Source organism: Myotis yumanensis, unplaced genomic scaffold (assembly GCF_028538775.1).
Source record: "Myotis yumanensis isolate MYYU_CA2020_CCGP unplaced genomic scaffold, mMyoYum1.0.hap1 SCAF_15, whole genome shotgun sequence".
NCBI lineage: Eukaryota > Metazoa > Chordata > Mammalia > Chiroptera > Vespertilionidae > Myotis > Myotis yumanensis.
Genome location: NW_027223766.1, coordinates 238,872 through 265,474, shown reverse-complemented (window position 1 = coordinate 265,474; position 26,603 = coordinate 238,872). Strand labels below are relative to the sequence as shown.

The window sequence follows — 26,603 nt, the reverse complement described above, 5'->3', positions numbered from 1 at the left end:
AAAGAGATAGAGGAAGACATAAACAGATGGAAGAACATACCATGTTCTTGGATTGGTAGAATCAACATCATTAAAATGTCCATACTACCCAAAGCAATCTATAAATTCAACGCACTTCCCATTAAAATACCAATGGCCTTCTTCAAAGATCTAGAACGAACTCTCCAAAAATTCATCTGGAATAAAAAAAGACCCCGAATAGCTGCAGCGATCCTGAGAAAGAACAAAGTAGGTGGGATCTCAATGGCAGATATCAAGCTGTATTACAAAGCCACTGTTCTCAAAACTGCCTGGTACTGGCACAAGAACAGACATATAGATCAGTGGAATAGAATAGAGACTCCAGAAATTAGCCCAAACCAATATGCTCAATTAATTTTTGACAAAGGAGGCATGAACATACAATGGAGCCAAGATAGTCTCTTCAATAAATGGTGTTGGGAAAATTGGACAGATATATGCAAGAAAATGAAACTAGACCACCAACTTACACCATACACAAGAATAAATTCAAAATGGATAAAGGACTTAAATGTACGACAGGAAACCATAAAAATTCTAGAAGAATACAAAGGCAACAAAATCTCAGACATATGCCAAAACAATTTCTTCACTGATACAGCTCCTAGGGCAGTTGAAACTAAAGAGAAACTGAACAAATGGGACTACATCAAAATAAAAAGCTTCTGCACAGCAAAAGAAACCATCAACAAAACAACAAGAAAACCCACCTCGTGGGAAAACATATTTGCCAACGTCACATCTGATAAGGGCTTAATCTCCAAAATTTAAAGGGAACTCACACAACTTAACAAAAAGAAGATAAACAATCCAATCAAAAAATGGGCAAAGGACCTAAATAGACACCTTTCAAAAGAGGACATTCAGAAAGCCAAGAGACATATGAAAACATGCTCAAAGTCACTAATCATCCGAGAGATGCAAATCAAAACAACAATGAGGTACCATCTCACACCTGTCAGAATGGCCATCGTCAACAAATCAACAAACGACAAGTGCTGGAGAGGTTGTGGAGAAAAAGGAACACTTGTGCACTGCTGGTGGGAATGCAGACTGGTGCAGCCACTATGGAAGGCAGTATGGAGGTTCCTCAAAAAATTGGAAATGGAACTCCCATTTGACCCTGTGATCCCACTTCTAGGAATATATCCCAAGAAACCAGAAACACCAATCAGAAAGGATATATGCACCCCGATGTTCATAGCAGCACAATTCACCATAGCTAAGATCTGGAAACAGCCTAAGTGCCCATCAGTAGATGAATGGATTAGAAAACAGTGGTACATCTACACGATGGAATACTATGCTGCTGTTAAAAAGAAGGAACTCTTACCATTTGCAACAGCATGGATAGAACTGGAGAGCATTATGCTAAGTGAAACAAGCCAGTCAATGAAGGAAAAATACCACATGATCTCACTCTTTCATGGATAATTAAGACCATTACAAACTTTTGAACAATAATAGATACAGAGGCAGAGCTGCCCCAAACTGATTGTCGGACTGCAGTGGGAAGACCAGGGAGGGTTGGGGGACTGGAGGGAGGGGAGTAAGAGATCAACCGAAGGACTTGTATGCATCCATATAACCATAACTAATGGACATAAGACACTGGGGGGTAAGGGAGGGCAGGGGCTTGTTAAGGGCGGGGGGCGGGGGGGAAGGACACTTATGTAATACCCTTTGTAATACTTTTAGTGAAAAATAAAAATAAAAAAATAAAAAATAAATAAAAAGTGAGAAGGCCGAATCCATTCCTTCTGTCCTGTTGATCCCTTGAGGAGTCATCAGTGGCCCATGAAAACCTTTCCTAGCCACAAGGCATAAATATATATATAAAAATACATATTGGTAGGTTTCTAAATCTGACAGTGCTCTCTCAAACACAGCTCTGCTCAGTGGCTTTATTACTGGGCCTCTGCAACAAAACGGTGCCGGGGGGTGACCAGTGACGTCAGGAAAGCCAGAATGAGGAAGTCAGAAAGCCCTTGGGGACAGGAACTTCCTTGCGCTGCAAACATTCCTCCAAGAACCACTTGAGGCATCTGAAGGATCCCATCTGTCCCGAGCTTATAATGGCTTCAATCCTGGGGCAGTAGTCCTCTTTGATGAGAAGCATCATCTTCCAGAACTGGGCCTGATACTGCTTCATGAGGGCATTCCCACACACCTCTAAGAAGTCCAAGAGGAGGGTGGCCGTCACGTCCGGCAGGGGCTTCATGTTTAGTATCTGTGCCAACCAGCGCCAGCCATGGTTTAAGCCATGAGGGTGAACCTCTTGTCGAGTTCCATATGGCCACCGGAGCTGGATGATGGCAGCATAGAGACGCATCATCCCGGACATGCGTTTCAGAAAGCGGTCCTGCTGCTCCACCTTGGAATCCTTCACTTGGTAGCCAAGCATTCCTTGATAGTCTTCCAAAGCCATTCCCTCCCTGAAAGCTGGGTAGATAGGGACAGAGTACGGACAATTCTTGTGCAGATGAGCCAAGATGAGGTCCCCCACCCTCGGGTGCAGCTCCCAGATCCCCGACGCTACGGCGGCGATGGGGAACGCAGCTTCATGATGAGAGGCCACCTCCTCCTCTCCTTGTTTCACAAACTTCTCTGCCAGTTTGTACTGGACAAAGTCCAGGCCCTGTGGATTCAGTGTGACGGACACAGAGCGCCCACCAGATTGAACAGGTTTCCCAGAGAGCAGGTTGTGGATCTTGTCAAAGATCTCCTTCAGCTTGGAGCCTGCGATGGTGGAGATCTGGCTCACTGGGATAGTGGCTGCCTTCTGGAGGTCCATCTTTATCTTTTTGACCTGGCTGTCTTTGCTGCCGGTCAGTCCCTCAAAGGCCAGCACACACTGACGGGAGGCCTCCTGCAGCTGCTGGTGCAACTGCATTGTACTGTCTTGGACCTTCACCTGGAGGCCTTCACTCCGTGTCCCTCCCGGGCCCTGGCTGGGAGCGGGGCACTCATTGTGGACCTCTGGCCTTTGCTGCACCTGTATCTCTTGCCGCTTCACCCGGGCCTCCTCTTCATCCTGCCTCCTCCTCTTGTCTTCACACGCCCTAGCTTCTGTCAGGAGGTCCCGCATTTCTTGCAGAGCGCTCTCGGCCACGGCTTGGTCCTCTGCCGTGGGAACGCCGTTCTCCGAGGTGGTCCGAATGATCCCCGAGATGAGGCCGCGCAGCTGCTTGCCTCTTCTCCGCAAGGCCAGCAGGTCCACCTTCGGGTCTCTGTGCTGGCCCACGGAGTCCAGCTGCTGGTTGAGGTGCAGCAGCTCCTCCTGCAGGGCATAGAGGCTCCGCAGGCGGAGCTGGCCTTCCTCCCTCCGCAGCCGCTGCTGCTCTGCCTCCCACAGCTTCAGGTTGAGAATCTCCGCTCTGTAGCGATGCTCCACTTTCAGCTTTTCTTGCTGCACCAGGGCTTCTCTGGAGCTCTTGTCCAGCACTTCCCTCAAGTCCTGGAATTCTTTGCGATGCTCCCGTTCCTTCCGTTCATCAAAACGCTTCAGCTGTTCAGATGCCATCTCAGAGAGCGCTCGCACCTTCCTCTCCTGCTCCTCCTGCCACAGCCTCAGGCCCTCTGTTCCTTGCATTCTGTGCACTAGCTCATACATTCGGATGCAGCCTTCCACCTCGATGCCCCTGGAGGACCGAAGTAACATGGGTTCCGTGTGCTGGGACTCACGTGTGCCCTTGGTCCCACCTGGTGTTGCTGGTGTTCTTGGGGATGCTGGTGAGAAGGCAAGGCTTCATATGGGAGACCTGGGAACAAATGAAGGTTGGTCCAGGCCTGAAGTGGAGCTAGAGGATGTCGAAGTCTCTGAGGCAGACAGGTTCTCTTGTGTGTGGGGTAGGACATGATCTACCACCCACCCGGCATAAGACGATAGCTGGGGAGTGGACGCACGTTCTTCTAAAACACCCTCGCCCCGCAGGAGCCAGTAGCGGCGGTAGCAGAGGCGACCTTTGCAGGAGCTGCGCAGCGCCTGCAGGGACTCCCAGCGGCGGCGGCTGAGGCTGCGGCGGCTCTTGGATGGCATGGCCCGTGCTGCAGCCACTCTTCCGAGGTGCGGCGGGTGGAAAAAACAAACCCTCGAATCAGCCGCCCTGGAAGCGGAAGCGAGCGCTCCCTCACTCTAAAGTTGCTTCCTAATTGCTCTAGCCAAGTTCTGGCCAGGATCTCCAGCCAAGTTCTGTCTCAGATCTCCTGCCAAGTTCTGGTTAGGTTTCCCAGCCAGGTTCTGTGTCTCCTTGCCTTGGGACGTCTGTATTTATACCAGGTGATTTGAATCCTGTTGGTTTCTATTCCAAAGGTTAGAGCTGGTTGGGCGCTGGCAGGCACTTCCACCGGGAATCCACCAATCACACCGCCCCTCAGCCCGCGCCTGTGCCCTCCTCTGCAGGCCCTGCATCCCCGGAGAACCCTTTGCTCCCTGCCAGCCCTGTGCTGCCCGCCATTATTGTCCGCCCTGAGGAGCCAGTGTTCCTTTCTTGCCCTGTGTTCCCAGCCGGCTCAGTGCTCCTCAAAGGCCCTGGGCTCCCCGCTGCCCCTGTGTTCATGGCATGTGCTGTGCTCCTGGCGGGTCTTGTGCTCCCTGCAGGATTTGTGCTCCTCGCTGGCCCTGTGCTCCCCACCAGTCCTGTCCTCAGTGAAGCCCCTTACACCACGGGGTCCTTGTTTTCGTCATCCTCCCTCAGCACAGACCCTTGCAAGTCTTCCCAGCAGCAGATCCCAATACCTCCACCTACAGCCAGGCCTTCTGCCACCCCTTTCCATCTGGGGACTCTGGGGAGAACCTAGCCTGCCTCCACCAGCTTCTGGTGGCCTCTGGCATCCTGCTCTCAGAGCTAATATACAAAAGCATACACATTTTATTCACCTCAACTTCAACCTCTGCCTCCCATGACCTCCAAGGCCCGCTTAGTTTGGTGTTTTTGCATCTCTGGTCTCCCCCTTCCTGCACCCCTCCCCCGCGCTCTCCTTTGGGGGAATAAACACCAGGCATCGCAGCCATGTTCAGCAGAAGGAGAAAGAGAGAGAGAGAGAGAGAAAGAGAGAGAGAGAGAGAGAGAGAGAGAAAGAAAGATACAGCGAGAGAAACATTGATGTGAGAGAAACATGGGTTGGTTGCCTCCCACAAAATCACCCTGCCCAAAGCCAAGATAGAACCTGGTAAGTGCAATCATGTGTGTGCCCTTGACCAGGATTCCCTTGTGACCCCGAATGGAACCTTCAGCTTTCCATTGCATGATAGGACCTCTCACCTACTGAGCCACATCTGCAGGGCTCCATTTCCTCTTTCAATTGGATCTTGTCATCTGTTTATATTGGAAGAGCTTATAGCCAGTTAAGGGTGCTTGCGATGTTATGGTTTACTGAGTGTTTTGGAATCCTCTGTTTCTATTTTGTTTTCCTGCTCTCATCCTGTATGTTGAGGACTTTCTGTAGTGTTATGTTTGAATTTCTTTCTCCCATTTCTCGCGTGCCTCCCATAGACTTTCGTTGTGTGGTTACCTGGACTCTTGACTTAGGACAAATTACATTGGAGGTTGAAAAACCAAGAGAAACACACACACATACACACACACACACACACACACCCCAAACCACCCCCAAGGTAAAGCCCTACCTCACACCACACTCCATCACTGCTAGATGTATTCAAGGACAGTTGACAACTTGGATAGCAGAGACAGTGAACAGGGCTTCTATAGAGTTATATGTCAATTTTCAAATGAAGCACGTGGTTAAGGTCATTTTTAAGTTTTGTGTTTTTTTAGTAAATTCATTAGGTTTAAGTGCATCCGTTTGCCACGGATGGAAAGGACCGACAGATATGTGACAGGCAATGATAAGCACTGAAATAGTCCTTAAAATCCAGAAATTCTACTGATTAAAAAAATACAAATGGGACCGATGTTTGTAACCATTCATTGCCCAGAAATAGAATCAATTGCAATGAATGAAGAGAAATGAGCAAAGAAATAATAAAATAACATAAAATAAAATAACCTCTCCCCCCCAACACTCTTCACAGGTCCTGGGTCCCAGGAGTCCGCACAAGAGGCGACACCAGGCATCGCAGCCAGGTTCAGGAGAACCTTTCCTTGAGATGCTTTTGGTGAATGCCACCTGAAGGGCGGGCCGTGCGGGAGCCTAGCCTGGGGCATGAGCGTCCCCACCCTAAACTTGACCTCCAATGGGTGATGACAGCGATTCAGTCCTGGGGCCGGCCGATTGGTGGGTCTCTGGCTCCTCCCACCAAGCTCTTGGGCTATAAAATGGAGCAAGGCGAGCGGCCCAGGGCCTTCTGTTTGCAGAGCTTCTCAGCCCTGGGAGCTTTGTCGCCTTCGTTGCTCTCCAAGGCAGCTTTCAGAGGAGCGATCTTGCAAAGACCCTGTCTCGGGTCATAGAGGCCACTGAAGCGCCTGGCTAGAACCTGGCTAGGCTGCAGAACAACTGAAGGCTGTTTCCGTGTCATTCCTTCTTCGCTGACTCCGTGCAAATCTTTGGGAACCCCTGGACCTCTGGTGAGTCTGGAATTTAAATGTATATGTTTTTATTTTTTTGAGTAAATATCTCAAAAAAAATGCCTACTTTTGGAGCACTTTAATAGAGTGATTTTTGGTATAATATGCTCTTTCATTATTTATTTTATTTTACTTTAGAAATTGTTGGGGCCTGAAACTCGAAAAGCAAAGGCGCAGTTCCCAGCATTCCTGGTGGGTGGTACTTCCCTTTGACCCCAAGCTGAGGTGAGGCACTTCCGGTCTCCATTTGTAAGATGGAGGCAGCGTCGGTGTTGGTCCGGGTTGAGTGGATAAAGAACTGCGCGAAATCAGGGAGAGGCGACCTGTTGGACTTATGTTGGCTTCTCAGCGAAAACAAGAGCCACGGCAGTTCCACTTACAGAGATTTCCAGCAAGCTCTCTATGAGTTATCACACCATGTCATTCAAGGAAATCTGAAACCCGAACAAGCAGCTGATGTTTTCAATGACATCAGCTAATTTCATGAGGATGTGCCTTCCATTCTTGCTGATGTCTTTTGCATGTTAGATATGGAGACAACTGTTTTCGAAGAGAAGAGCAAGAGAGACTGTTTTACACAATTGGTATCAGCGTCTTTGTATTTCATTTCAGACACGATTCTAAAGGAACTCCTGGATCCAGAAACATTGGAATCATTAGGACTTATCCACCAATCACGGCAATTCCATCAAACATCAGTGAAAATCAAGACAAAACTCTTTTATACGCAGCAAAAGTTCAACTTGTTAAGAGAAGAGAATGAAGGCTATGCTAAGCTGATTGTTGAATTGAGGCAAGATTTATCGGAAAATATGACTGGTGATTTAATCTTACAAAATATCAAATTCTTAATAGGATGCTTTCATCTAGATCCCAATAGAGTTTTGGGTGTCATTTTAGAAGTGTTTGAATGCAGACCAGAATGTGATAACTTCTTTATATCTTTATTAGAATCTTGTGTGAATATGTGTGAGCCACAAACACTTTGTCATATACTTGGGTTCAAATTCAAGTGTTATCAGGAGCCGAATGGAAAGACTCCTTCATCTTTATACAGAGTTGCAGCAGTGCTCCTACAAGGTAATCTTATTGATTTAAATGATCTCTATGTACATCTTCTTCCAGCTGATAATTGCATGATGGATGAATAAAAACGAGAAATGGTGGAAGCTAAGGCCATTCTTCAAAAACTTACGGTGGCTGTATTGTCTTCTGAAAAAATGGATAAGCAAGAGAAGGCAAAGGAAGAGGAGGAGGAGACAGTAGAAAAGCCACCTGACAACCAAAAATTTGGTTCGTTAGAAGCCTTATTAAAGATTGGCAATTGGCAGCATGCGCAGAACATGATGGATCGGATGCCTCCATACTATGCTGCTTCCCACAAGCTGATAGCTCTTGCTATTTGCAAGCTTATTCACATAACTATTGAGCCTCTATACCGAAGAGTTGGTGTTCCTAAAGGTGCTGAAGGCTCACCTGTTAGTGCTTTGCAAAATAAGAGAGCGCTAAAACAAGCAGGGAGCTTTGAGGATTTGAGGACAGATGCCTTCAATATGTTCTGTTACCTCGGTCCCCACCTTTCTTGGGATCCCATTTTATTTGCAAAAGTGGTGCGCATAGGCCAATCCTTTATGAAGGAGCTTCAGTCTGATGGAAGGAAACAAGAGGTTCAAGAGAAAGTGGACGTTATTCTTAGCAGTTTACTTGGCATTACTGACCAGGCCCTACTTCCATCTCTTTCTCTAATGGACTGCAATGCTTGTATGACTGAAGAACTATGGGGAATGTTAAAAACATTTCCATATCAGCATAGATATCATCTGTATGGCCAGTGGAAGAATGAAACTTACAACAGGTCCCTACTTTTAGTAAAAGTTAAAGCTCTAACAATAGACCAAGCTAGAGATATCATGAACCATCTCACCACGGAAAATGTGAGGCCTTCTGGAAGACAAATTGGGAAATTGAGCCACAGCAATCCAACTATTTTGTTTGATTATATCTTGGCAAAAATACAGGTGTGTGATGAGTTGATGGCACCTGTAGTGGATTCACTGGGATGCCTCACCTCATTGAATTACGATGTCTTGGCCTATTGTATCATCGAGGCTTCAGCAAATCCAGAAAAGGGAAGGATGAAACACGACGATACAACCAGTTCAAGCTGGCTTCGGCCTCTTGGTAGTTTCTGTGGTGCAGTCTTTCCTAAATATCCAATGGATCTGGCTGGTCTTCTGCAATATGTGGCTCATCTGCTCAAGGCAGGCAGAAGTATTGGCCTGCTCATATTGCAAGAAGTGGTACATAAATGGCAGGAATAGAAATCACCAGGGAAGAGACGATGACAACGGAGCAACTAGAGGCCATGACTGGTGGAGAGCAACTAAGAGCTGAGGGAGGTTCTTGTGGCCAGACCAGAAACACTAAAAAATCCTCCCAGAGATTAAAGGATGCCCTATTGGACTATGACCTTGCTCTTCCCCTTGTTTTGATGATAGCTCAGCAAGGGGATAGGGTGATCTTACAGGAAGGTGGAGAGAAAGATGTGGAACTAGAGGAAAGCTCTATGACCAGTGTCATGATACCTTGGTACAGTTTGGTGGATTTTTAGCATTGAATCTAAGCACAGAAGAGTACACAAAGAGAGTGCTTTCGATTGATGTGCTCTATCACGAATTTCATATACCCCATGATGCAGCATTTTTCTTGTCTAGGCCAACGTATGCACGTCATATCTCATCCAAATGTGATGAACTTAAAAGGTCAGACAAGGGAAGTAAACAGCAACATAAAGTCCACAAGTATATAGCATCATGTGAAATGGTGATGGTGCCTGTCCGTGAAGTGGTAGTCTCATTGCCCGTTTCCAATGTCTGGGATGACATCAGCCCTCGATTCTATGCCACATTCTGGTCATTGATCACGTATGACCTTGCAGTTCCACACACCAGCTATGAACGGGAAGTCAGTAAACTTAAAGTCCAGATGAAAGCACTTGATGACAATTAAGAAATGCCTCCAAAGAAAAAGAAAAAAAGAAAAGGAGCGCTGTGGCCAAGCTGCTTGAAGAAGAAAAGAAACAGATGGAACATGTATAGCGAGTTCTACAGAGACTGAAACTAGAAAAGGACAACTGGCTTTTTGCCAAATCTAGACCAAAGAAGACCATCACAAAATGTTTACAGCTGTGTATATTTCCTCGATGTATTTTTTCAGCAGTCGATGCTCTTTACTGTGCACATTTTGTTGAATTGGTACATCAACAGAAAACTCCAAATTTTTCCACACTTCTTTGCTACGATCGAGTTTTCTCTGACATCATTTTCACAGTGGCAAGCTGTACTGAAAATGAAGCGCGTCGATATGGGAGGTTTCTTTGCTGTATGTTAGAGACTGTGACTAGGTGGCACAGTGATAGAGCCACATACGAAAAGGAATGTGGAAACCACCCAGGATTCCTTACTATACTGCGGGCAACTGGATTTGATTGGGGAAATCAAGCTGATCAACTAGACTATGAAAATTTCTGACATGTGTTACATAAATGGCACTACAAACTAACCAAGGCATCCGTACCTTGCCTTGAAACAGGTGAATATATTCACATGAGGAATATCTTGATTGTGCTAACAAAAATACTTCCTTGCTACCCGAAAGTTTTAAATCTGGGTCAGGCTTTGGAAAAAAAAAGAAAATCTGCCAAGAAGAAAAAGGGAAAAGGCGTCGTCTACATGCATTAGCTACCGGCTACTCTGGGCAGTTGAAATGTAGGAAGTCATACATGATACCTGAAAATGAGTTTCATCGCAAAGACCCCAGTCCGAAGAACGCAGTACACAATGGGCCTGTTGGCGGGTCTTCATCTTCCAGAGGAAGTGCATCTAAATCTCATGAAAGCAGTGCTGATAAGAATGATAACTCAATGGAGATGACTCCTTCACCACTAATCAAGAGTAAGGAGAGAGAAACAGGCAGGAAAGGATTGGACACGTCAAGGGAAAGTAGATCCAGAGAAAGAGAGAAAAAAGATGAAAAGGACAGAAAAGGTCGGAAATGGCATCACTCAAACAATGACCGGAAAGTGCTACCAGACTTAACGAAGAGGCGAAGGAAAGGAGAAAATGGAACGATGGCAGTTTAAAAAAAAGGGAGGGGGGGGAATCCAAGTGATAATCCTTATCCAAATGAGAAAAACAAGGGGGGGGGGGAGTCAAAATTCTTCAGGCAATGAAAAAGGCAGCGATTCATTTAAATATGAAAAGATGGATAAAAAATCTCCCCCAGTGGCAAAAAAGGGTATACACAGACCCCTAAATTGAAGGTCCCCTGGAGGAGGATGCCAACGTTCCATGCATCACTCTCAGAACAGTATCTCCCATAATTAAGAGAGTCTGGTGTTGCCCATTTCAGGGGAATCTGCTTGAAATCAAAAGATGACTGCAACCCACCATCCTCTAGACAAGTCATTTCAAAGTCACCAGTTCTCAGGATATTCTTTTCACCTCTAGTCAGTTCCTTGCAGCATGGTTCCTGTGTATACAATTTTCATTTGAAATTCGACACCCGGAAGCAGCATCTGATGAAAATTTCATCCCTTTTTTTCTCAGAAAAGAGAGGAAACGGCCTCCGGGGACTCGTTCCTTAATGATGTGAATAGACTGCGGTGATGTGCAAACTCCTATACCTTTGGTGATATTGGGATGACTGATTGTATTACATGAGGATTTTGGCTTCTTGAAAAAAATTTATCTTTAGTCCCTACCGGGAGCCGATCCACCCTTGCTGCTTGATGCTGTCGCTGCATAGAAGAAACATCTGCACAGCTTACGTTTTTCAAGGGACCTGGGGTGTAGGACATACATATGTCTGCTCCCCCTCTTAAGCGCTGTGTGTTTTAACCAGGATCCCCTCCCCGAGAAACGGTCATTTCCCCAGCTTAGGTGTTAACAGGACTATGGAAGGAAATCAATCAGTAAACCCCCTCTATTATTACAGAAATACCATGTACTACTTATGAAGAACTTGGACTAAGACCATTGGCAATAAATGTGGGACTTGTTTGGCCCACATCCCCAGGGTTTTGCCCACCAGGGAAAGCACCAGAACCTATACCCTTGGAGACCCACTGACACAGGGAAGTCCCAGCGAAGGCAAGCAGCAAGGCTGGGAGGACATGAACTTGACTGGGTAGGATAAACTCCTTCAGTCACTTCCTTGTAGCTTATCAGTAGAGCAGTAGAAGAGTGACCTTGGAATAGCCCTTATAATGGAACACAAGAGATTAACCTAGACAAGATCAAAATCAACAGCACTAGATAGAGACTAGAGACAGGATTATGGACATGAAACTAGGAACAGTAGAAGGTTTCCTGAAACATACCATGATGTAATCTACACTAATAAAAGAGAAACATGGTAATTAGCGTACGACCGCTACCCTTTTCATTGGCTAATCAGTGAGTATATGCAAATTAACTGTCAGCCAAGATGGCTGCCAGCAGCCATGCACTGAACCTAGCAGGGAGGCTCGCTTGCTCCAGTGACTGAGGACTCCAATGTTCCCCACCTAACTTGCCAGCCTCTCAGCTGCAACTCTAAGCAGCTATGTACTATGTTGCAAATAAGAAGCTAAACAAAACCCCAGAAACCGGCTTTCATTCAGCCTGGATTCATCCAGCCAGACTGCAACATTGTATCGATGTTTTCAGCAGCTAGGGCTCAGAGCTAAAGCTGGCCTAGAATTAAAAAAACAAACAGAAAACAAGGAGCGGTTGGGAGCTTCAGTTACTCGCTTCAGGAAAACAGCCCTCAGCCCCTCACCCAGACTGGCCAGGAACCCCAGTGGGGACCCCCACCCTGATCCAGGACACCCTTCAGGGCAAACCAGCCAGCCCCCACCCATGCACCAGGCCTCTATTCTTATAGTAAAAGGGTAATATGCCTCCTGGCACCAGGATCAGTGGAGCAGTGAGGCTCCTAGCACTGGGATCAGCATGACAGGGGGCAGCGCCCAAATCCCCTGATCGGCCCTGCTATGTGTGTGACAGGGGGCGGGGCCACAACCTCCCTATCCGCTCTGCTTTGTTCATGAAAGGGAAAGGCACCCCAACCCCCTGATCAGCCCTGCTCTGTGCCTGATAGGGGGGAGCTCCCCAATCCCCTGATTGCCCTGTGGCTCTGTGTTTGACAGGGTGCAGGGCACCAACCCCTTGATCAGCCCTGCTCTGTGTGTGACAGGGTGTGGCACCCCCCCCCCCCCACTGTCCCTTCTCTGTGTGTGACAGGGTAGAGCCATAATCTCTCCATCGGCCCTGCCCGGAGTGTGACAGTGGTGGTGCCCCAACCCCCTGATTGGTCCTGCTCTGTGGGTGATAGAGGGTGGCGCCCCCAACCCCCCTCCACGGGCCTTGCTCTGTGTGTTACAGGGTAGAGCCATAACCTCCCCATTGGCCATGCCCTGAGTGTGACAGGGTGCAGTGCCTCAACCCCCTGATCTGCCTTGCTCTGTGTGTGACACGGGGCGGTGCCCCAACTCCCCTATCGGCCCTACTCTGTGAGTGACGGGGGGAGCTCCCCAATCCCCTGATCGACCCTGCTCTGTGTGTGACAGGGTACGGAGCCCCAACCCCCCTGATCGGTCCTGCTCTGTGAGTGACAGGGGGCAGCACCCCAACCCCCTGATTGGCCCTGCTCTGTGTGTGACAGAGGGCAGCACCCCAACCCCCCTGATGGTCCTTGCTCTGTGAGTGACAGGAGGCAGAGCCCCAACCCCCTGATCGGCCCTAATCTGTGCGTGACAGGGAGTGGCACCGCAACCTCCCCATTGATCCTGCCTTGAGTGTGACTGGGGGCGGTGCCCCAACCCCCCAATCGGCCCTACCCTGAGCGTGACTCAGGGTGGCATCACAACCTCCTGATCCGCCCTGCTCTGTGCATGACGGGGCGGTGCCCCAACTCCCCAATTGGCCCTGCGCTGAGCCTGACTAGGGGCTGCACTTTGGGATTGGGCCTTCCCTCTGCCACCCAGGAGCAGGCCTAAGCCAGCAGGTCGTTATCTCCCGAGGGGTCCCAGACTGTGAGAGGGCACAGGCCGGTCTGGGGGACGCCCTTTCCCCCCCCTCCAGGTGCACAAATTTTTGTGCACCAGACCTCTAGTGGAACAATAAAAAGAGAACCCAACCATGATGATCAACTGAACACTGCCTCTGTGTCATTCATTCTTCGCCAACTCTGTCAACACCTCCATGGGAACCGCTGGACCTGCTGGGGCTGGACCCCAGCAACTTCCTGGGAAAGATCATTTGTACATGTGGTAACAGCCATAGCAGCTTGATCCTTTCATATGCCCTTAAATATGTCACCAGATTTTCCCTTGCTCAGTCATCCTCCTGTTGTCACATCTTCATGATTGAGAACACATTTCTTATTCAAGTTATGGAAATACTGACCATGATAAATCCTACCCATAACCCTCACCCTCACCCCTCACCCCTCACCCCTCACCCTAACCCTAAACCCTAACCCTAACCCTAACCCTAGCCCTAACCCTAGTCTTAGCCCTAGCCCTAGCCCTAGCCCTAGCCCTAACCCCTAACCCCTAACCCCAAGCCCCTAGCCCTAGCCCTAGCCCTAACCCTAACCCTAAACCCTAAACCCTAAACCCTAAGCCTAACCCTAACCCTAACCCATACTTTTTTCCAGAAAGGCATGTCAATTTATACTGTAAACAGTTTATGTGAACATGGTTGTCCTATTGCACCCTCAGCAGCAAAGAGAATAATCATTTATTATCTTGCAAATATAATAGATCAAAAATAAAAAGATACTGCATTTTGTATTCAAGTTGCATTTCCTTACTAGACTAGTTCTAGGCTGAACATAAAAATTACAGGACATTAATATTTTCCTCCGTAAGTGGTATGTTCAAGTCCTTTGCAAATTTTTCCTAATAGATAGTGTTCTTCCAATAGCTCATGAAGATCTTTCTGTGTTAAGGAATAGCAATCTAAAAAGGGGGGGGGGGTGTGAAGTTTCAAAGCCAAGAAGCAAGAATCCAGTTCCTTCCCTGCTATTTCTCTTTCGCCTGGTCAGTCTCAACCTGTTATTGCCAGCACAGAAAGCACTTGGCAGGAGCATCACCTCTTTTTATCACAACTGGAGGGCCAAGCACTACAGGAATTGTCTCATTACTTCCACAAAGAGATACAATTCACAGGAGATTCTGCTGACCAGTCAGGTCTGGGAACACTTCCATGTGGAACAGCTAACTTCTGAAGAAAATAAATCTAAGATTTAGCAATGGGTCCCTTGGAGACTTAGAGTCCACTGCTACAACGTGCCTTTCTGAAGAAGCCTGTACTCAGCAGACAGGTCATAAAGAGATGGATTACAGCCAAGCACCCACAGGGTGCTGGGCAGGCAGGCAGGTGCTTTTCTTCCTAGATCAGTGGCAACAGAGAAACATGGCTCCATGTCACAGAACACACCACCATGACCTCGACGTTTCCTTTTTGTCACTTCTTGAACACTGCGGTTCAGACTTATGATCCCAGATGCTTCTCTCCCGTGGCATCATTTGTTTAGCTAACACTTCTTGCCAAGAAACATGTCCCTTAGGAGAAAACTCAGCAAACAGAACTGCAGAGACAATTATCATTATTCTAATTAGCATACTTGCCACGTAACCACCATGTAAATGCCTGGAATCCTTCATTCTCACTCAAGCTGGACTGGGAAGTCTAGGGAATAAGAAAAAACACTAGGTACAGAGACCAGAACCACAAGCAATGGGCCTGGACACAAGGGAAATGTTTGCTACCTTTTTCTCTCCCTTCTTTGTATCATTAGTAAGTACCTGGTGCCTGGGCCCCATGGTAAGCAGTGAATATAAATGATTTGTGAACCGATTCCTACCACCTGCTTTGCTGACATGGAAGTGCAAATAAATATCCCCACAGAAACCAGGGCAATGGAAGCATATTTGAATATACTGTATCTGCAGAAATAAGAACAAGAACACATTAGGAAGGCACAAGTACCAATTTCCACAGGATGTTTTCAGTAGATGGTGCCTGAGAGTATAAATCACCAGCAGAGCCCATGTAAGTCTTCATGTGCAAGGATCAGGGTGCCCACTGGTTGCTACACACACCCTTCCTTGGTGTTGCTTAACATAGTTTCTAAAAGTTTGCGGACCAACAGATTGTTTCATTGTGGGGGGGTGGGGACAAGACGTGACATTCCATTGGTGACAGTCACATAGAACAGTTCTGACACTTTTCATTCTATCTTCTTTGCCACTTGGGCTTTATTTGGAACTTTCTTTGTACTAAGTGCAGGATTAGTCCTTCGTTCACTGTGTTGCACTAATGAACACCTTCTCTGACAGCACTGCCCCACACAACTATGAGCCTGGAAATGCTCCATCCTGGGCTCTCCAATACGGTCACCAACAGCCACATGTGGCTACTGGGCAATTAAACTCTGACCAGTGAGAATTGGAAACTAAATGTTTAATTTTAAGTAATTTAAATGTTAAATGTGAATAGTCACATGTGGCTACTGGTGACCACAAGGGAACTGAAATTCTCAATCGATTGGCTTCATAGGTTAGGATGGATCTAAGGACTCAATGATGCTAAGAGCTAATTCTACAGAGAGAACACTGCTGCACAGGTGGGACCCCCTACCTGGTCAGCTGCTCCAGTAACGCACATCATTGTCACAGAGAGAACTCAAACAAAGAAGGCCAGGAGCATGCCCCCTCTAGCAGGAGAAAAGTAATCCACATGCCTAGCCTATAGGTGGGGCCAAGAATGTGCTTCCTAAACGTAAATTATAAAAGCATATTGTTTACCTTTTCTTCAAAATGATAATCCCTAGAATCATGTTGGCAAATTAGAGAACCGTGTAAAAGGAGACAAGAGGAATTTTTAGTGCACTAGGAAAAGACAACACACTTCAAGATAAAAATGAACATCGCCAAGAGGGAAAAACATCTGGGCAGGAGGAGATTAGGATGAATAATTAGTAAGGTCCAGGTGTTCTTATGATGACAAAAAATATAAGCCATAAAAATCTATCTTGCAAAATAATTACGCCTTTTAAAGATGACAATGAAAATAACAATGATCAATTCTCAATAACTACTCATAGCTGAAGCTTATTACAGGCTTATTTTTGTCAACTTTTCCATCTAATTTATAAGAGCTTTTACTACGTTTCTCCTCCCCCCTGCGTTTTGAGGAAAGAAGTTATGTGGAGATCTCTCTTTTCTCTGGAAAGGTGTCTGTCCTTCATCAAGTGCTCATAGAAAGTCTACTATGTGCTCAATGCTGTGAGGGTCATCTTAGTCATTATAATTAGCTCTGGGAAGTGCCTTTAGAAATAACACATTTGATCTCACAAAAAACTCAGACCACACCAAAATGTTACAATTCTAATCCTCACCCGTTTTGTATTCTTCTGCAACCCTAACTATACTTCCCTTGAAGTCTTTTCTGCCCTCCAGGGAAAACTGTTCTTATCTATATACTGAACACAGTTCTCTTACCATACATGAGGCAAAGAAAAAACCTCTACTGCTTTGGAAGAAGCATGCCTCCAAGAATTTTTCTTTAATTAATTATCTCAAGTCTCTGATTTAAAAAAAAAAATCAGGAAGGAAAAGGGTCTGGCCCTGGCATGTGTTTCTCAATGGTTAGAGTGTGGGCCTGAGCACTGAAGGATTGTGGGTTTGATTCCTGGTCAAGGGCACATACCTGGGTTGCAGGTTCAATCCCCACCCATGGTCGGGGCACATACAGGGAGGCAAACAACCCGTGTGTCTCTCTCACATCGATGTTTCTCTCTCTCCCTCTGTTCAACTCTCTCTAAAAATCAATGAAAAAATATCCTCAGGTGAGGATTAAACACACACACACACACACACACACACACACACACACAGAAACGAAATGAAAGAAGGGTCTGTTTCATTTACTAGAAATAAATGTAATTTTATGTAAGAAAGAAACAAAAAGTGATGAGAAATGTTAAAGAACATTCATAGGAAATTTGAATATAAAATCAACCAGATGAAGGAAATTAAAAGTTAAAATCTGCTTCTCAGGAAAATGTTAACTTTCCTTTTATCAATCACCCATAAGACCTGAGATAGATAAAAGTAAACCATCCACTTTCACATTGCTCTCTTTTGGCCTTCTCAGACTACAGTCAGCCTCTGCTCACTGATCTGAGCAGCAGTACTCACACATCTAAATATCATGTGCAGGGGCATGGCGATGTTGAAGTTCAGGGCATAGTTGTTCACCAAGCTGACCGTGAAAAACATAGTCACCATGACGGCATAGAATCTGAAATGCAGAGGCAACAGCTTACCACACAGAATCTAATAGTTCAAGAAAATCAAATAGAGAAGGAAATAAATACCTCTAGTTAAAAGTATTTTGCTTATTTCCACTTTATTAAAATTGTATCACTATTATAATTTGAGTAGAATAATAAGTACCTATAAAAATACTTCACAAAGCCAAATTAACATGAAAAAAGTTTAAATTATAGAGTATGTTTCAAGAAACACTATTTTAATATGCTTCAAGAATACATAGCAACTAAAAACTAGGCTTCAAAAAGGTTACCTAATAGCAATTGTGGTTTTTTTTTATTTTATTGATTTTTTACAGAGAGGAAGGGAGAGAGAGAGCTAGAAACATCGATGAGAGAGAAACATCAATCAGCTGCCTCCTGCACATCTCCTACTGGGGATGTGCCCACAACCCAGGTACATGCCCTCGACCGGGATCGAACCTGGGACCTCTCAGTCCACAGGCCGACGCTCTATCCACTGAGCCAAACTGGCTTTGGCAGCAATTGGTTTTTAAAAGTAAATGGGGAGAGATGACATCAGCATCATGGAAGAGTGAGAAGACTCCATTGTTTCTCCTCTTAAATTTATCTCAAGACAATTATAACTCAACAAAGATCCCGTGCTCAGCACACAAACACACCTGAAATATTTATGCATTAGCACATCTGAAGGTGGGCATGTTGAAATGAGTAGGGAAGGTGGATGGGGGAAGGACAGGAGGAGAGGGGGGAGATGGGGAAGGACAGGGACGTGACCACAGATGCAGTTTGGTGCCCATTCTGGCTCCAGCGAGCAAGGAGTACAACAGTGGGAGAGAAGTCTGGCTGCAGCCCTCACACTACAACCTGGAGGGTCAGAGGGGCAGAAGCAGTGTCCTTCCTAGAAAAGGCATTTCCCTTCCGCCCTCCCCATTAAGGCAAAGCTGGTATTGCGGTGGCTGGGAAACCATTACTGTAGGGGTGGAGCAGAGCCATAAGATCTCTACCTCAAATGCACACACAGAGAAACAACCCATCAAATACCATGAACAACAGGGTAACTTGGGAGCACAGAAAGGAAATGAAAAATCTCCAGGAACCAAACTCAAAGGCATGGAAGACTGTGGTTTAAATGACAGAGAATTCAAGACTGCAATTACAAAGAAACTCAACAATATACAAGAAAACTCAGAAAGGCAAGTCAAAAGGTCAGGAATACAACTAATGAGCAAAAGCAGTACTTTACCAAAGAGATTCAAACTATAAAAAAAGAAACACATTCTGTAGCTGAAGAACTCAATAAATGAGACAAAGAATGCACTAGAGAGCATTGGAAACAGAGCAGACCAGATGGAAAAAAAGAATTAGGGAACTTGCCCGGCCAGCATGGCTCAACAATTGAGCATCAACCTATGAACCAGAAGGTCATGGTTCAATTCCTGGTCAGAGCACATGACCAGGTTGCAGGCTCCATTCCTAGTGCAGGGTGTGCAGGAGGCAGCCAATCAATGATTCTTTCTTATCATTGATGTTTCTCTCTCCCTCTCCTTCCTCTCTGAAATCTACAAAAATAACCCATGAAGAAAAGAGAGAACTGAGAGTTAAAATTTAAAAACTAAAAGCAATATAAGGATAATAGATATGGCATACCAGAAGGAGAAGAGAGAGGAGAGGGAACAGAGATCCCACTTAAAGAAATAATTGACAAGAACTCACCAAACTTGAGAGAGACATAGAAAAACTTAGGGAGAACTTCAACAAAGAGGTAGAAAGGATAATAAAGAACCAACCAGGTCTGAAGAATACAGTAACTGAAATGAAAAAACACATTAGAGGGAATTAGCTAATACAGAAGAACGCATCCTGAAGACAAACAATGGGAATCAACCTATCAGGACAGAAAACAGAAACAGAATTTAAAAAATGAGGATAATTTAAGGACCTCTGGGATAACATCAAGAACCCAAACATTAGCATTATAGGGATCCCAGAGGAGAAGAGAGAAAGGGACAGAAACTATATTTAAACCTGGGAAAGGAAAAGACACCCAGGTCCATGAAGCACAAGAGTTCCAAACAAAGATGAACCCAAGAGACTTATACCAAGACATGTTGTAACTGAAATGGCAAAAGTTTAAAATATAGACACAATCTTTAAGGAAACAAGAGGAAAACTGAATTACACCCAAAGGAAACTCCATAAGGTTATCAGCTGATTGCTCAGCAACAACTTTACCAGCTAGAGGAAGTGGCAGGACACCTTTAAAGTTCTGAAAGAAAGAAAACTACACAATAATTTACCCAGCAAGGTTATCATTCAGAATTGAAGAAGAGATAGTTTTCCAGAGAAAAGAAAAAATTAAAGAAGTTCATCATCATTAAACCAGCTTTACAAAAAATGTTAAATGGACTTCTTTAAGCAGAAAAAGACAGGCCATATTCAGAAATAGGAATATATATATATATATATATATATATATATATATATATATATATATAAAAGGGGAAAATCTCACAGGTAAAGCCAAATATTAAATAAATACAGTAAATCACACATTGAAAACATACTAAGATCAAAAGAAAGAAGTATCAAACACAACTCAAACAATAAGTAGCCAGGATATACAAAACACAAAACATAACACCAATAGCATACAGCACGGATGGGGTAGTAAAATGTAGTCCTTCTAGAATATATTCACCCTTAAATGCTTATCAACTTAAAACAGACTGTTATAGATATACATAGACCTCATGTAAACCACAAACCAAAAACCTACAAAAGATATACAAAGAAAAAAAGAGAAAAAAAAACCCAACTACTGAAAACCAGCAAACCACAAGGAAGAGCTCAAGAGAAGAAACAGAGAACTATAAAAACAATGAAAACAATTAACAAATGGCAATAAGTACATACTTATTAACAATTATTTTAAATGTAAATAGATTAAATGCTCCAATAAAAAAATAAGGTGGCTGAATGGATTTAAAAACAAGACCCATCTGTATGCTGCTTACAAGAGACTCACTGCAAATCGAAAGATGTGGACTGAAAGTGAAGGGATGGAAAAAGATATTCCATGAAAAGAAAGATAGGGTAACGATTTCAGACAAAATATACTTTTAAACAAAAATATTTTAAGAATACAAAGAAGGACATTACATAATTATAAAGGGTTCGATCCAAGAAAAGGATGCAGCAAACATAAATATCATAACTATCACATCCAACACAGGAACACCTAAACATATAAAGCAATTGCTAATGGCATAAAGGCAGAGACCCACAGTATTACAATAGTACAGGATTTTAATATCCCACTCACATCAATGAATAGATAATCCAGACAGAAAATCAATATGGAAATAATGGCCTTAAATGTCACTTTAATCCAGATTGATTTAATATCATTTTTAGAATATTTCAAACAAAAATTGCAGAATACATTTTTTTAAGTGTACATGGAACAATCTCTAGAATAGATCACATATTACACCACAATATAAGCCATAATAAATTCAATAAGACTGAAATCATATTAAGCATATTTTCTGATCACAATAACATGAAACTTAGAAGTCAACTCCAGCAAGAAAATCGGAATGTATCAAAAAGGAAGTCAAACCGAACATCAAAAACTATCATAAAAACAAATGAAAATGAAAAAACAACTTTTCAAAATTTATGGGATACAGTAAAAGCAGTTATAGAATAAAGTTTATAGCTATGCAGGCCTACCTCAAAAAAAAAAAAAAGGAAAATCCCAAATAAACAATTTAAGTCCACACCCACAGGAATTAGGGGGAAAAAACCACCCAAAGTAAACAGAAGCAAGGAAACAGTGAAGATCAGAGAAAAAAAGACAAAATTGATATTTTAAAAATTGAAAAGATCAATAAACTAAAACACTGACTCTTTGAAAAGATAAACAAAATTGCAAACCCTTAGCCAAACTCATCAAGAAAAGTGAGCCCAAATAAATAAAATCATAAATGAAAGAGAATTTACAAGTGATACCACTGACATATAAAAACTCATAAAAGAATAATACAAACAATTGTTTTCCCACAAATTCAACAAAATAGAAGAGATGGATGAATCTTCCAGAAGTATATAACCTTCCAAGCCTGAATCAGGAATAAATGCAAAATCTAAACAAACTGATTACTAGCAATGAAACTGAAGCAATAATTTTTAAAAATTTCGAACAAATGAAAGTCCAGGACCAGATGGCTTTATAGGTGAATTTTCAAAGAAGAATCAACACCTACTCTTCCTAAACTATTTCAAAAATTTGAAGAGGAAGGAATGCTTCCAAACTCATTCTATAAAGCCAGCATTATCCTGATAACAAACTCAGACAAAGACATTACAAAAAAATAAAATTACAGGCCAATACCTGTGATGAACACAGATGCAAAATTCTGAACAAAATATCAGCAAACCAGATTCAACGATACATTTAAAAAAAGTATACATCATGATCAAGTGAGATTTATCCTAGGAACGCAAGGATGACTCAACACCCATAAATCGATCATCATGATATATCACATTGACAAAATAAAGGGTTAAAACCATATGATCATCTCAATAGATGCAGCAAAAGCATTTGACAAAATTCAACAAAAAGCTCTCAACAAAGTGAGTATACAAGAAACATAGGCTATATATGATCAAACCTATAGGTAATATAATACTCATTGGTGAAAAGCTTAAAGCTTTTCCTCTAAGATCAGGAATAGGACAAGGATGCTCACTATCGCTAGTTCTATTCAACATAGTATTGGAACTCCCATCTATAGCAAACAGACAAGAAAAATAAATAAAAGATATCTAAATAGAAAAAGAAGTAAAGCTCTCATTATTTCCAGATGACATAACCATAAGGACTGAAAGAAAAAAAACAATTAGAATTAATAAATGAATTCAATAAAGTCACAGCATAGAATTAATACTCGGAAATCAGTTGGGTTTCTATACACCAATAACCAATGATCAAGAGGAGAAATTAAGAAAACAATTCCATTTACAATTGCATCAAAAGCATAAAATACCTAGAAATAAATTTAACCAAAACCTGTATTATGAAAACTACAAGACAATGGAGGGGAAAAAAAATTGAAGGGCAAATAAATGGAAGAATACACCTTGCTCATGTAATGGAAGGATTAATATTATTAAAATGTCCTTATTAAAGGAAGATACAGATTCAATGTAACCAATATTAAAATATTAATGGCATTCTTTCAGAATTAAAACGAATCCTAACATTTATATGGAACCACAAAAGACTGAAAACAGCCAAAGAAATTTTGAGAAAGAACAAAGTGAGAGGTATCACACTACTTGATATCAAACTATTATTATTATGCTACAATACTTAAAACAGTATGGTACTGGCATAAAAACAGATGTATACATCAATAGAATATAATAGAGCAACCAGTAATAAATCCTTGCTTATATGATCATTTAATCTACAATAAAAGAGGCAAGGATATACAATGGGGTAAAGACATTCTCTTCACTAAGAGGTATCAGGAAAACTGAACACATTAAAAAAAAGAGAGAGAACTAAACCACTTTTTTATACCACATACAAAAATAACTCAAAATGGATTAAAGACTTAGATATCAGACCTGAAACAATGAAACTCTAGGAGAAAACATAGGCAGTAAACTCTTTGACATTTCTTTAGTAATTTCTTTTTGGATATGTTTCCTCAGGCAAGGAAGACAAAAGAAACAATAAACAAATATGACTACATCAAACTAAAAATGTTTGCACAGCAAAGGAGACAATCCACAAAACAAAAAGGCAACCTACTGAATGGAAGAAGATATTCGCAAATGATACATCCTATAGGGAATTAATATCCAAAATACTGTACTTAAGGAACTCATACAACATAGCACCAAAACAAAACAAAAAACTAATCCAATTTAAAAATGGGCAGAGGACCTGTATAGACATTTCTTTAGAAGACATACACATGGCCAACAGATATATGGAAAGATGCTCAAAATCACTAATCAGGAAAATGCAAATTAAAACCACAATTAGATATCACCTCACACCTGTTAGAATGGCTATCATCAACAAATCAGCAAATAAGTACTAGTGATGATGTGAAGATGCACTGCTGGTAGGATTATAAATTACTGTAAATGGTATGGCAATTCCTCAAGAGATGAAAAATAAAATTGCCATAGGACATATAAATTGTTTTTTGGGGGAGGTATTTATCCAAAGAAAACAATATCACTAATTTGAAAGACATATGCACCCCTATGTTCATTGCAGCATTATTAATAACAGCCAATATAGAAGCAACGTATATGCCCATCAATAGATGAATGGGCAAAAAAATGTAGTGAACATATGCAATGATATATTAGTCAGCAATAAAAAATAATAAAATCTTGCCATTTGCAACACCATTGAGGGACCTAGACAGGTACTATGCTAAGTGAAATAAGAGAAAGACAAATACTGTATTTCACTTTTGTGTGAAATCTAAAAACAAACCACACCAAAAGAATGAACAAAACAATACAAACAGACCTATAAATATAGAGAACAAGCTGATGGTTGCCAAATAGGGTTGGGGAAGGTGGTGAAAGGGGGATGTAAAGAATTTTTTTAATTAAATTTTTAAAAAAGCGACAAGCTATTGAATAACTATTGGGCCAAAGAAAAAAAAGAAGAGATCAGAAGATGCATAGAGACAAATTAAAATGAAAATTCAACATACCAAAAATTTTTGGATGCAGCAAAAGTGATATTAAGAGAGAAGTTTAGCTTATTAAAGGCCTATCTACACCCAAAAAAAGAGAAACATGCAAATTGGTGTCACTCTGCTACCCTGCAGATTGGCTAATCAGGGAGACATGCAAATTAACTGCCAGCCTAGATGGTGGCCGGCAGACAAGCAGCTGATGTGAACAGGGAGGGTTGCTTGCTTCAGTTATGGAGGACTCCAACGTTCCCCGCCTGACTTGCCAGCCTCTCAGCTGCAACTCTAAGCAACTATGTTGCAAATATAGAAACTAAACAAAACCCCAGAAACCTGCTTTACTCAGCCGGGCTTCAGCCAGCTGGACCGCAACATTGTATCAAATACAGAAGGTAAACAAAGGCCAGAAAGCTCCTTTCAGCAGCCAAGGCCTCAGAGCTAAAGCTGGCCCAGAATAAAAAAAAAAAAAAAAGAAAGAAAGAAAGGGGCAGCTGGGAACTTCCGTCACCCGCCAGCCTGAAAACGCCCTCAGCCCCTCACCCAGGCTGGCCAGGCACCCCAGTGGGGACTCCCACCCTGATCCAGGACATCCTTCAGGGCAAACCAGCCAGCCCCCACCCATGTAACAGGCCTCTATTCTATATAGTAAAAGGGTAATGTGCCTCCTGCCACTGGGATCAGCATGACAGGGTGCAGCACCCCAACTCCCTGATCAGCCCTGCTCTGTGGGTGATAGAGGGCAGCGCTCCAACCCCCCCCCCCCCACGGGCCCTGCTCTGTGTGTGACAGGGTAGAGCCATAACCTCCCCATCGGCCCTGCCCTGAGTGTGACAGTGGTGGCACCCCAAACCCTGATCGGCCCTGCTCTGTGTGTGACAGGGTGCGGCACCCCAACTCCCCCCCCCCACAGGCCTGGCTCTGTTTGTGATGGGGTAGAGCCATAACCTCCCCATTGGCCCTGCCCTGAGTGTGACAGTGGTGGCGCCCCAACCCCCTGATCGGCCCTGCTCTGTGTGTGACAGGGGGTGGTGCCCCAACACCCTGATCGGCCCTGCTCTGTGTGTGACAGGGGGTGGTGCTGCAACTTCCCTATTGACCCTGCCTTGAGTGTGACAGGGGGCGGTGCCCCAACAACCCAATTGGCCCTACCCTGAGCGTGACTAGGGGTGGGATCGCAACCTCCCGACCCGCCCTGCTCTGTACATGACAGGGGGTGGTGCCCCAACTCCCCAATAGGCCCTGCTCTGAGCCTGACCATTGGCTGCACCTAGGGATTGGGCCTGCCCTCTGCCACCCGTGAGTGGGCCTAAGCCAGCAGGTCATTATCTCCTGAGTGGTCCCAGACTGTGAGATGGCACAGGCCAGGCTGAGGGACACCCTCTCCCCCCCCTCCCCCAAGTGCACAAATTTTTGTGCACCGGACCTCAAGTCTCAAAATAAAAGAAATTTTAAAAATTAAATTCATCTTAGCAAGTAGAAAAAACATCTAGAAAAAGAAGAACAAATAAAGCTCAAAGTCAGTAGAGGAACAAAAATAATAATAATCCAAGCAGAAATAAATGAAATAGAGAACAAAAAAAGGTAGAAAAAAACATCAATGAAATCACTGGTATTTTGAAAAGATAAACAAAATTGTCAAACCTCTAGTTAGATACACTAACCAAAAAATGAAAACAGACTCAAAATCAGAAATGAAAGAGAAGTTACAGTGGCCATCACAGAAATATAAATCATTATACAAAAACACTATGAAAGGCTATACACCATCAAATTCTATAAAACTAAAAAAAAAAAAAAAAATGGTAAAGTTCTTAGAAATATACAACCAACATAGACTGAACCATGAATTGGAAAACCTAAAGAGAGTGATCACTAGTAAGGAAAATGAAAGAGTAACATTCAAAGAAGACTTAATACTAATCCTTCTCAACCTCTTCCAAAAAATTAAAGAGGAGAGACTACTTCC

The 26,603-nt window shown here is 43.5% G+C and overlaps 1 protein-coding gene and 2 pseudogenes across 1 annotated transcript in view; 1 reads left to right on the top strand and 2 right to left on the bottom strand.

Annotated features, from left to right (window-relative positions):
- Positions 1 to 1,975: 1,975 nt before the first annotated feature.
- LOC138993247 (mRNA export factor GLE1 pseudogene) lies at positions 1,976 to 4,060 on the bottom strand (annotated as a pseudogene).
- Positions 4,061 to 6,805: 2,745 nt separating this feature from the next.
- Positions 6,806 to 11,491, top strand: LOC138993441 (THO complex subunit 2-like; annotated as a pseudogene).
- A 3,720-nt stretch (positions 11,492 to 15,211) lies between these two features.
- Positions 15,212 to 26,603, bottom strand: part of LOC138993440 (nucleotide sugar transporter SLC35B4-like) — a 29,238-nt gene continuing 17,846 nt past the window's right edge. The window contains exons 3-6 of the mRNA XM_070392703.1: positions 17,793 to 17,905; positions 16,408 to 16,447; positions 15,465 to 15,546; positions 15,212 to 15,289 (exon numbers count right to left, since the gene is read on the bottom strand). Of these exons, the coding sequence (XP_070248804.1) occupies positions 15,212 to 15,289; positions 15,465 to 15,546; positions 16,408 to 16,447; positions 17,793 to 17,905 (313 nt within the window). The remainder of the gene's footprint in view (positions 15,290 to 15,464; positions 15,547 to 16,407; positions 16,448 to 17,792; positions 17,906 to 26,603) is intronic.